This window comes from Poecilia mexicana, unplaced genomic scaffold (assembly GCF_051168715.1).
Source record: "Poecilia mexicana isolate PSO_F unplaced genomic scaffold, ASM5116871v1 scaffold_8, whole genome shotgun sequence".
NCBI classification, from domain to species: Eukaryota; Metazoa; Chordata; class Actinopteri; order Cyprinodontiformes; family Poeciliidae; genus Poecilia; species Poecilia mexicana.
Genome location: NW_028263377.1, coordinates 23,326,411 through 23,339,165, shown reverse-complemented (window position 1 = coordinate 23,339,165; position 12,755 = coordinate 23,326,411). Strand labels below are relative to the sequence as shown.

Sequence of the window (12,755 nt, the reverse complement as noted above, 5' to 3'; positions counted from 1 at the left end):
CGGAGCAGCATTAAAACATACAGAAGACGAGATGCTAACCAGTTTTTTTCCATACATGCTAGGCTACATGACGGTGCGGGATTGTCTCCATGGTTACTGACCGTTAGACACGTACCTTCGCCATATTGCCATATTTGATATCTTTCTAATCATACTAACTTAGAGTATATGAACGTTGGTCTTCTTACCTTGTAAAAAGTGTGAGCTGTAAATAAATCCACGTTTACACCGAGGGCTGACAGTCGTTATCTTTAAAAGTTATACAATAAAATGACAAGGTTTTTTTGTATCTGGCATCTCTTCTCGCTCCTGTTAGCATGAGGAGAGCGACAGTGACCGAGTTCCAGATAAACAACAGAACTCCAAGGTAAACGATTATTTGAATTAGTTGAGCTTGAAGGCTTTTGTTTCCTTTGCAGTCAAGCTGAACCAGTAAAGCTCCTTTTCTCATTCATATCAATTATCCCGCAGCATGCAGGCTGCTTCCTCGCTCATTTCAGCTCGTATGCATGGGCCCTCTCTTCACAGTGCCTGCGTGTAAACATTTATAAACGTGACCATATGCAGCCAAAGAGGAGGTGTGCGGACCCAATTTATGCGTCAGCACTTTTATCCAGAGCTAAAAGGAGAAAGTTAAAGGCCATCAAGACAAAAACGGGGAGTGCCTTCTTAAATAAAATATGAGATTCTTTCTAATTGTCCCCAGCTGAGCGATGAAACGAGTCTTTAGAGTTTTCTTATTTGGCCACGAAGTTGGTTGATGGGAAAGTGAGATGTGAGTGGGGGGCTTGTTGCACTTTGAATGTGCCACTTCAGCCCCTCTCCGTTTTTTTGGTCCCATTAGTGTCATTAATAATGTAGCGGTGGATGTCCTTGAAACTGCTCAATGATCTTCACAATCAGCTCTTTTGAGTGGAAGCTTTTAGTGACCTGGAAATTTCTGCCCCTCCACAAAATGTCCCACATTTCCCTCCCACATAAACTGGTGACCTTTTGTTTAGGGAGGATAAATTATCAACATTTGAAAAGATGTTTGACAGCTGAATTGATTTTTTTTCTTAGTTTATTTTAAACTTTACTGTGTTTAATCAACATCCCACTTCATTGGTTGACCTTCTCCAAATTTGAAACAGGTGTTTTTAAATTTTCCCAAATTTATGAAAAGGGAAGAGGGAAGGTTGGTGTTGGATAGTAAACATTTATGGTTAAATAAGAATCTACAAAGTAAAGTCTGTGTAGTTAAGTGCCATCTATCTTTACTTCAAGTGGAGAACGAATCGCATGATGTAGAAGTGAAGGTTTGGCTTAAAGATTTATGTTTGGGGCTCTTTCTTTAGACTAAATTCAATCTTTAATTGAACTTTAGTTTGTTTTTGTAGAAAGTTTGGCATATTTGAGAAGGTCCGAACCAAAAAAGCAAACTCCCCCTAAAACCCCGGTTTCAGCTTGGTAGAAGTGAACTCTGGTGCAGTTCAAATGAATATGTGAACGCTAAGTGGACCTAAAGAGGAGGAAGTGGACCATAGCGCAGGGAATTCTGGGTAAATGCAGCCAAGCTGTTGTGAAAGAAATAGCTTGTAGTCTTTTGCCAAACCTTCACTTCTACATCATGCGATTCGTTCTCCACTTGAAGTAAAGATAGATGGCACTTAACTACACAGACTTTACTTTGTAGATTCTTATTTAACCATAAATGTTTACTATCCAACACCAACCTTCCCTCTTCCATTTTCATAAATTTGGGAAAATTTAAAAACACCTGTTTCAAATTTGGAGAAGGTCAACCAATGAAGTGGGATGTTGATTAAACACAGTAAAGTTTAAAATAAACTAAGAAAAAAAATCAATTCAGCTGTCAAACATCTTTTCAAATGTTGATAATTTATCCTACGCCACTCCATTTTTGTTTGCAAAGAAGTTGTTTATGTTTTTTTCTGAGGTTTTTATGTCTTTTCTTTCAGCAGTTCTTGGTGCAGCGCCCCCACAGGTGAGGAGGGGAACATGTTTCTCAAAGAGTTTGGTTCGTTTGACTTAGTGTCGCTGAAAATGTAACAAATGTTGCAGTTTTGTTCCCCAACTGAACAAGTCTACTGGACTGTCGTGTGAAAACACTGCTAAAGTCAGCTGGAAATATGGTTTTCCATGTTGTTTTAAAGCATGAATGGATCAGAATCAGTCACATTTCGTATTGATCAAATCTGATCTCTAAACTCTGAGATGTAAATTCAAAATCCAATCTTTAATACGAATGAAACAAATCATGTTGCAGGAACAACAACACTCTTCAGTGGGAACGGTGTTACTGAGTAAAGCAGACTGTGTTTTCAGTATGAGTGAGGAGTTCCTAATATTTAAAATTAAGTTGTATTTTATGTATTTTATAACTTTGAACAACCAGAGTGCCTTCGGTCAGAAGCTTGTTTCAGACCCACTGTAACACAGACTGCTACAAGAGATCACCAGCTACAGAAACTCTTTGAAGAAACTTAGTTTGAGCTATTTTAGCTACTTTTATAAACTGTGGAGTACTTATTACTTTAGCCCTGCGCTATGGTCCACTTCCTCCTCTTTAGGATGGATGGACTTTTAATATGAGAGCAAAACTCCTATTAGTTTACAAATGTAGAATAAACTTAGAGAGTGCCATCTACTTAACAACCCTGAACAAGAGTCAAACATCTAGAACCAACATTTAGCTTTGTACAAATCTAGAACTCAACCCAGAACTACTGGAACCAACATTTAGTTTTATCAGACAAGAATCCAGAGAAACCTCTACTACTTTATAAATTACGGACCACCAATATGTAGTTTTATACTTTTACTTTTTTCTTTCTTTTGGTTTTGTTGTTTTGTTTGTATTTCCTTCTAATTCATATAAATAAAATGACCTTACGCCAAGGTTTCCCCCAGAAAACGTGCTAAGCCCGGTGGTTGGGGCGCTCAGCAGTCATTCAGTCAGCGGCCCGTCATGTTTTTGAGTTAAAAAAATGTTTAAATTTGACAGGAAATTTGAAAATATCACTTGATTATGTATTATTGAAAGGTTGGAAGAGTAATACCTGAACACCAACAATTAAGTCTTAAAAAATGCAAACATCTTAAATAAGCAATGCTTCGCCTGGTGGGGACACAAGCAAAGCCTGGTGACCCGCCAGGCTTGTAATACACTAGGTAAACCCTGCTTACCTATTTTTATTATTATTATTTTAAAGTATTATGAATTGATTGAATTTTGCGCATTGTTGTGTGTTAGGCCCCTGCATCCTGTTTTAATAGTTTTCTCTCTGCTTTGAAGTAAAATCTCTGCTTATCCTCACTTCATTCATCACCATCCAAAGTTTGGAGCGGTTCCTGATGCTCGGCTCCAGACCTCAACCAGACATGCCTGTGATTCCACTTTCCTTCCTCCTGAAATCCCCGGAGATTCACAGTCTCGTCATGCTTTTTTCTCAGTCATTCAGCCCGTTTTCACTTCAAACCTCTCTGAATGCTTCACTAAGTGAGGCAGGTTCACTCGTCCTGTTTCCCCCGACCACAGAGAGAAGTGGAGGAGACTAATAAATATTTCAGGGCTACTGATGCACATCCCAGGCCAGGAAGACTACAGTTGGGTGGGGAGGGGGTCTAACCAACAGGAAGTGGGACATTGAAGGGTTCTCCTGGTAAATACAGATATGTTCATGCGTACCATGAAGCAGGAAATGGATTTGTCAAATTTTGCTCATTAATTATTCACCTCACCACTTCAGAAAATGTATTTATGGTGTCTGATTTTTTTATTTTTTATAGTAGGTCAGCTTTTAAACTCAGTATAAATCCAGCTCAGCTTTATTATTTATTGTGTGTGCTGCTGTAAGCCACACACACACACACTGAGATTATATCTGCTTTAACTGAAACAAACAAAAAAAATGAAAAAAACGCACTCGCACCAGAAATTGGGTGCAACCTCTCGGGTATTCTGGCTTAATTGTTGAGTGTTTATCAGCTGTGACTACCATTCCTGTACAGCGGAGCGGGCTATTTGTTCACTATCGGAGGCACAATAGGCTTTTCAATATGGTCTAATTAACTGGATCAAATGGGTGAAGATAGACTGATGTAACAGTATGCATGATAAATGAGCAGATCGTGCCCTTTGGTGCCTGGCTTTTCTAATACCATCTTATCCGCTAATACAGAGGATGACTCATAGTTACTGCAAGGAGGGGAGGGGGGCGGCACGGTGGAGTGAAGCAAAAAAAAGAAAGGAGACGTGACAACGGTTTGTGGGATTTGGTGCGAAACGTTTAAATCCAGGGCAGACAGTGCAGGAAAAACGAGTGTTTGCAGTTATGATGGGACAATAAATACACTTCTAACAACATCTGAGCAAAGATGTTAATCAGAAATACTTTTGCATGCATTATCTGATGATGATAATCAGTTATTTTGTTCACTTTTAGAGAAATTTCTAACATTTTTGATGCAAAAGCGTTAGAATGGAGCTTCAATTCGAAGCGTTTCTTGCACTGCGGTGCTCCTGCTTGGATTTCATGCCTGCACCTTTTCTAACTCTGACTTTGATGGGGTTGTTTTGTGTGAAATTGGCTCACAGCATTTGTGTCCTTTTTAGTTTTTACCCTGTGGCACTGTCACACTAGATGCTGACAAAGAAAAAAAACTCAACCTGAACCTTTTGCTGCAAGTGTGGGAAATAAGGAAAAAAGGTATAAAATAGAGGCTTATTTAGAAAAAGAAAACTTTTTAAAGGGAAGAAAGAAATGCTTGACTCATAATTAAACAGTGCTGGCATTACTGAGTCAGTGTTGGATCCTAAAAACTTGTTTTGTTGTACACAGGATGTGAAACTATTTATTTATACATAAATGCCTGAAATCAGCCACCTATACTTTAATGCATGCTTAGAAAATTAAATACAAACACAAATGGTAAAAATAGCTGCTAGGATGCAACACAGAGACTAATGAATGCAGAGGAAAACATTTGTTTGCAGCTTTTTTTCTCCTGTTTGAAGCTGAATGTTTTTCCGGCTTTGGACCAAAGAGTAAGTGCTAATGGTTTGCAGCTTAAGTCGAGCTGTAGGCACATTTGGACCCACTTAAAACAATACAAGCGTTTTATCTTAAGAAAACACTGAAGTCTTACCTTATATCCAAATTGAAAAATTGGCTGTAGTAGTTTACTTTGGACTCGATTTTCAAAAAAGATTATTTAACTATACAAATATTCAAAGCTGATTTCCTTTAACTCTTTTATTCTGCACAGATACTCTAATGTGCAAATATTTACTCTTTAATTTAAGCAATCTTTACTCGGCTCGCTGCAAACTGATTCTTACTCAGCAGCTGCAGAAAACACACATCTTCTAACAGGATGGATAATTATTTTAGCTTGCAGGATGAAGGTGTGCAACACTTACTAAAGACATAAGATTACAGTCTGGAAATCTAAGTTGAATGTTGTTTCAATCTAACATTAAAAACATCAAATATAAAGCATAAAATAAGTGTGCTTGTTCAATTAGTGAGGTTCTAGTTTCAAGTTAAACAGCTAATTAAGGGATAGAATATTCCTGTTTCTGCAAAACTTTAGCAGGCTACTGCTAAGATCTAAATAAAGTGCCAAACATTATATATTGATTAACTTATAGACTCATAAAAATGCTGTTAGTTATGATGCATTTGTTTCAGTATTTTATCTACCAGTCATCAATCAGAACCAATCAGTTGGTCCAGAAATTTTTTTTTTTTTTTAGTTTACGTTTGTGCCATTTGTTGTTCATTTCCTGTATGTTGGAGATTCTGCATCACCACTTTAACCTATGTTTACTTATAGATAAAGTTTGAATTCAAGGGTAGACATAAAAGTTTTCCAAGTACGTTGGGAAAGGTGGAATGACTCTGAACATCACTAACACGGATATTTCTTCACACAAACTTTGCTCATCTATTCCTCAAAAGACTGTTAAACTTTCTCAAACATTTCTCCTTGCGCTCAAAACTTTTCTCCTCTCGGATCAAATCTCCATTTGCAAACCTCTCTGCTCGCTTGCGAAACATTTTCTGCTCGGTTGGAACAGAAAAGCACCGTCGCCTGGCAACCTCTCAGCCAATAGAATGCAAGTGTTGTACTGGGTGCGTTTGTTTCCTTCTAGTGGGTGTGCCTGTGTGGCTGCCATAGATTGTAGCAACTGGTTATTTTTTGTTAAAGGTCGATAGTAGCCATGCAGGGACACCCACTAGAGGGAAACAAATGCACCCAGTACAACACTTTCATTCTATTGGCTGAGAAGTTGCCAGGCAACGGTGCATTTTTGTTCCAAATGAGTAGAAAATGATTCACAAGCAAGCAGACAAGAGATTTTATCTGAGCAGAGACAAGTTTTGGGTGTCAGGAGGAAGGTTTGAGGAAGCAGAGTGAACGTTTGAAAAAGAGCACAAGTTTGGAGTACAAGCATTACAAGTTTTGAGAAGAAAGACATGAAATCCTGCTTTCAAACTGAAAATGTGTGCTCTCGAATTATGGCAGAAAAATCCCCACATGCAGTTACATTTGTCTTTTTTTAACACAGATATCATCTTGACAATAAGAATGAAGGCTGGATTTGTCTCAATCCACCATCCCTGTTCGGGACTCTGAGGTGGTTTTCCTCATTATCGATTCCCCATTGGCACAAAAGCAGTAGCCAGTGATGACCTAGCATTTACAAATCAATCTGTCAGGACTTGCCAATGAGGAGGTTCATTGCTGACATGCCTGAAAGCGATAGTCGCAAGTATTGAGTCTGATGAGTTCGATGCACATGCATGTACAAAAGAGGTGCAAACCATGAGAAATCATTACTCACTGTCCAAACACTGAGCGCAGACGGTCTGAGTGGCGCCACATTCCTTCACCACGCCCTCTCCAGGTGGACACTCCATGCAGCATTCCCCGCTGGTGGTGAACTGGCCAGAGTCACATTCAACGTTCAGCGCCCGCTCCGTCTTGGACGCCAGCACTAACGTCGCCTGGCAGAGTAGAGACAGACGTATTACACCAAACAGGCAAACTGGTGGAATAGATTACTGCCAGGTGGATAACCTGTTCTGAAAAGGTCCACCATAAATCATTGTGCCTGCCTGTATTGGAAAGACTTTGCACTAACCTGCCATGTAACCTGGCTTAATAGCTCCCCTAAAGGCACATCAGCTCTAATAATGAACCTGAAACGCAGGCAGGAGCCATAAAGTCATGTATGCACAACATTACCCACATGCCCGTCCTATTTAACGTCCAAAGGTGAGAGCTGGACGCAGCCTCTCTCTGCTTGTGATTAACGCAAACACTTCAGTTTCAGTGTTTCTGGGCAGTGTTCATTAAAAGCCTGCGCTCCTTCTCTGTCACTCTCCAATGTCTCCTGACACAAACATATTAAACTCAGTCTCTCTCCATAGATGCAACTCAAGCACTTGAGATAAAAATACGTAGGCCTGTCACAATAATCAATAAATTAATTAATCGCATGATAGATTAAAGCAAACTCAGTCATTTCCATTGGCATGATTTATCTCTTCTCTCTTTCAACCAAAAACTGCAGTTTGGTGCACAGACAGTTTTATTAGAAAGACTTCAAAATTCATTTTACTTTTTGCATTATTATTTTGCCATTGCATTACTTAGAAATGGTCTCAAAACAACAATCACTTCTGGAACAATTTATCATCCAGCAACATTTTTTATGGTGACAGGCCTAAATAAACGTGCATATTTCTTCTGACAGATAACTGCTCTAATACACCGTTTAATTTAAAACTGTTGCAGGCTCACTGATCTTGTCTGATATGACTTACTTCTGCTTCTTACTTCTCCTAGTCTGCTCTTGTTTCTCATTATCCCTCCTGACGTATTTACCGTTTAACTCACTGGCACAAGAACTGAAGTTAAATGACAAGAATTTGCAACCAGTTTCTTTAGAAGAAAAAAAATCTGATTATCCTGCATCACTTTCATGTCCTGTGGCTTTTATTATGTAATAAGTAAAACCTCATTTCCAGCTAATTCACATATGCTGAGACATCTTTTTTTCCCTGCCTCTCATTGGTCGCTCCCCTCCTCTCTCTGCTTTCATTCAGAAACAGATGTACCAAGCAGCCAGCATCTCCCCTCCTGCCTCTCATTCCTGCTCTCCCGTTTTCTCTGCTCTTCTTTTCCTCGTCATTCCCCATCAGCTCATCGTCAACGCTTCTGCACGAGTCTCGGTTTTTATTTTAAACGCCGTACATGCATTCCACCTGACCACACACACACACACACACAAAAAAAGCTTAGTCCTGGATTTTTCACTTGGCTGAAACACATTTAGGTCAAGTTGGGTAAATAAAAATTGGAGCCACCATTAAGCCACGAAGCAACACAGCTGCCATGTGCTTCGTTTGTACTCTTGTCAATTTCATGGCCAATTTGTGAGTTTATTTCTAAATTTAGTTCTACCAAAGTGCAGCGACTGCTGCGACTCTCTTGCGCCAGCTGTCATAACAGAGTGTCCCCTCACATCCAGGGCTGTTTGCATGATGACTGACCCTTGCAGCCCAATTAGACCAGCTGCTATGAACATGGCAGAGAGCCCCCTATATGCTTCATTGTTAACTTTCTTGATTAAAACCCGGGTTTTTATGCAGAAAACTTGAAAACGTCCCATGCTCTTGCTGAGTGCATCTATTTTACTTTTTTAAAAAACGGATCTAGAATCAAAATCTACTGAAATTACAGTAGCTCCAAAGAATTTCCAGTTCTCTGGGAATCCCAGCAGCAGGATAAAACGCAGCAGAAAGGCTGGAGTGTATAATGTGACATTACCTTGGTGCAGAACATTAACCTGCATGAGACACCTGCAGGATTTGCCCTCAATTAACACCGGAGGAGGGAAACTTTCACGCAAAACTTCAGTAACAAGTTTATTAACGCGTGTATTTTACAGGAAACGCGTAAAATAACACGCATTTCTAAATTACTAAATCCTGCAGAAGTCAAGGAAAGCGACGACTCACCAAGGCGCACAGAATCACCAGCGGTAAGGTAGCAGTCATCCTTCTTCGTACGCAGAAGTCACATGAAACGGATCTGGAGCAGGGAAATGCGGCGCTATGTGGAGGAGAGCCGTGCGGCAGAAGCGCTCATCTTAATTCCAGAGGCACGGATTGTTGTCGGATTGGGATTAAGAGTCCGCACCGTCACGCGTCTGTCCGGGAAACCTCCGCACCGTGGAGTCGGATTGAAGAGACTCCGCAGCCTCCCAGCAGCGCCGCTGTTACTCTGGCCAGCGCTCACGCAGAAGTGATATAAAGGGGAGGAGGAGGAGGAGACGGTCCTGTCCGGAGAGCTGCTCAGCTGCAAGTGCACTGCGGAGGAGCGGAGAGGAGAGAGTCACGTCCAGCCTCCGGTTTATCACTCCTCCTGATGGTTCTGCAGCAGAACCTGATCCCCCCACATTAGCTCGGCCCAATTGCAACAGTAGCAAAAAACTAGCTTCGATCACACCGACTGGAATATCATTTAAATCGAAGTTAATCCCTTTTTATTTGCTTATATTATAGACAATCTTTATATTACATCAGTGGATCATGTTGAAGGTGAAGATCTTGTCTTGTTTGGAATAATTTCACACAGATTAGTGAGAGGATCCAGCAGGTCAAAGGTCAAGGAGCCAGGGCTCCCTCTGTTAATCACACACACACACACACACAGAGAGAGAGAGAGCCCGGCTTCAAGGTTTTCATTTTCCATTTCCCGACTTTGTTTTTCATATATATTTATTTTCAATTGACAGATCAACACAAAGTAGTGCAAAACAGTGAAGTGAGAGAATACAAATAAAAATCTGAAAAGTGTGGCATGCATTTGTATTCTGATGCCCCCAAATAAAAGCATGTCCACTTGTCTTCAAAAGTCATTTAATTAGTAAAATTTAATTTCAGAATGTTTTGTGAAGGCCTCATTAGTGAATGAGGAGCATCTTTAAAACACCAGAATTTAAAGTTAAAGAAGAAGTTAAAGGAAGATTTATGCTATAAAACAACATCTCAAGGTTTGAATAACTCAGCGCTCTGTTCAATTTATTATTAAAAAACTGAAAGAATACCAAAGAGAACATTAATCACAAACTGGTAACTAATGTATGAGCTACAGAGAGCCACGAACCAGGAGGGGAAAGGGATGAACTGCACAGATCTGGTTATTTGGATGAGTGGGAAGAAGAAAGCTGTTGCTGGGTTTCAGACCTGGATGACGCACAAAATTCAGATGGGGATGAGGAAGTGGATTTCTCTGGTTCAAAACAAAGCAAAATGTATCACAGTGAGTAGCTAATGCCCTAGATGGGCCAAAACAGACAAGGCATCTTGAAAACACACAAGTATTTTTAGGATATGACCCGTATTATCTCTGTAAAAAAAGACTTGTCATATAATCTTGAGAGAGTGTAGGGAGGGTTGGTCTGATGCCACAGACCTCATATTATAGGACGAGCCACAAGAAAGTTTTCAAAAGTCTGGAAGCAAACAATCATTTAGTTTCAGGTTGGGTCAAATTTAGGATCAAAAGAAGCATTAAATGGCTGCCGACTTGTTTCTGTACAGGTGAGTAGTGAGTTGTGCTTTTTTAAGTAATTAGTCTACGATAACAATGCTATCGCCTAGCTTGGTCGAACCGTGTTTTAATGGGGTTTCTGTGGATCGCTGCAAATGTTTGACCTACATTGTAGAAATGGAGAATGACTCAACATTAACATTCAACTCCAGCATGAATTTGGGTTTACAGAAGCTAAATTAGATCCAAGTTCATAGAAATAACAAAAATAATATGTCTTACCTTACATATGAATGCTTGTCTTTCTAAGTAGCTGTCCAATAAAATATCTGAAAATATAATTTAAACGATGCAACTGTTGAAAAGTGGCCGCTGCAAACTCTGGCATTGTTAGTTTCTGCACCTCCTGTTTTTAGCTGTAGATTGTTGATCCACTTTTCTCCTCTTTTGGTAAGTTTTTTTAAAATTAACTCCTTTGTGACCAGCTGCCTTCACAGAATACCATTTATCTTTCTCTCTATTAGAACGATTGGAACAACCGCACACAACATAAACTTTAGGCATTCTGATGCTGGATCAACAGACGTAAACGAACTGCACTTACTTCCTGACCTCCACCAGTGGGTGATGTTGGTGCTACATCATCTGCAACCCAGCAATTGCTGAGTAAAAGACATCAGAAGTGGTTAAGTGTACAGCAAAGAAAGTGTGCGGCTCAGATTTGACAAAAATAGATGTTTTTTGGCCTACATACAAAACGCTATGTGTGGCAGAAAGCCTGTGATGCGTAAATTGATGTTGGCAGAATCATGCTATGGGAAAGATTTTCCTCAGAGGGGGCGAGGAAGATAGATGGAGCTAAATTCAGTTTAAAACCTGGAAGAAATCATCTTGTAGGCTGCAAAAGACTTGAGACGGAGCTAAAAGTTCCTGTTCCATCTGGACAATGACCCCAAACGTACAACCAGAGCTACAATGGATTGGTCTGATCAAAGTATGTCCATGTGTTAAAGTGGCCAAGACCTGAATCAAATTGAGAATCTTTTTGGAGACTTAAAAATTGGTGTTGACAGGCTCTCCCCGTCCAGTTTTAGCTGTTTTGTATAAAAAACTGAGCCAAAATGTCCTGAGAGATGAAGTGCTGAAACGTTAACCCTGGAGGAATTCATTTACATATGATTTTTATTTTTAAGTTTCATTTTTCTTCCACTTCACAGTTTTGCGCTACTTTAACCTGGTCTAACACATGCATTTTCAATAAAAAAGTTTAAAAGATTACCAAGAAAAACGCAGCACAAAATGTTAATATGAAATAAAGAGAAACTGTAATGAAAGGAACTCAAGAAAACGCAAAAATTAAGACATAAGATAAAACAAATGTGATGTAAAACTGAATCAACATGGGCAACATCGGACTAGAAATGATCAAAGTTGAGCATAATTAACCTCAGAGAAAAAATATCTACAATTAAGTTTGAAAACAACCAACAGCAGATGCAAAACGACCACAAAAAGACACAGTTCACTCAAAACGAGACATGAAATGATCTCAATGAAACACAAAAGGAACAGCAACTGACACAAAATCAGACAGTGACTGCAAAGAGAAGACATTTCTTCTTGATCACTGAAGTCTGTGGCATTGCTCTGCTGGACCTCATTATGCTAAAGTATGTTTCCAATGTTTCTGGATGTAAATGGAGAGAGTATTGGAAACACCTGTCCACTTAGTGGGCCACATATATCGCCTCAAAACCTTTCTGCAGAAGTGGCTGAACACAAACTGATTTCTCAACAAAACATGTGCAGGTGTTCCCTACTTTAAGATTATGAATTATTTATATATCTTTTATATATATATAGAGAGAGAGAGAGAGAGCAGATACCAGGAATGTGTTTTCGTTTTCCTTCCGGGAGCATGCATGACCGTTTTCTACCACCAGGGGTCGACTCAGCTGAGTCAGAAATGGCTCCTTTTGTCATGATCGCCAAAGTTTTAGTGACAGAACATGTTCTCTGATTCTGGAGTTAATGTGCAGAGATATGTACGGTAGCTTGTTTTAAGTGTAAAACTGTGAAATTTCTCTTTGTGATTTAGCAATGTTGATCAAATGTAGTAAAATCTTTCTCTGTGGAAACTTCTCTGAGGTTTTGCTCAACTTTAATCCACACTAAAACCAGCT

General features: G+C 39.6%; 1 protein-coding gene across 1 annotated transcript in view; it reads right to left on the bottom strand.

Moving 5' to 3' along the window:
• ngfra (nerve growth factor receptor a (TNFR superfamily, member 16)) overlaps nt 1-9,684 on the bottom strand; it is a 41,208-nt gene extending 31,524 nt beyond the window's left edge. The window contains exons 1-2 of the mRNA XM_015009823.2: nt 9,036-9,684; nt 6,854-7,016 (exon numbers count right to left, since the gene is read on the bottom strand). Coding sequence (XP_014865309.2) covers nt 6,854-7,016; nt 9,036-9,074 — 202 coding nt within the window. The 5' untranslated portion in view covers nt 9,075-9,684. The remainder of the gene's footprint in view (nt 1-6,853; nt 7,017-9,035) is intronic.
• Nucleotides 9,685-12,755: the final 3,071 nt, after the last annotated feature.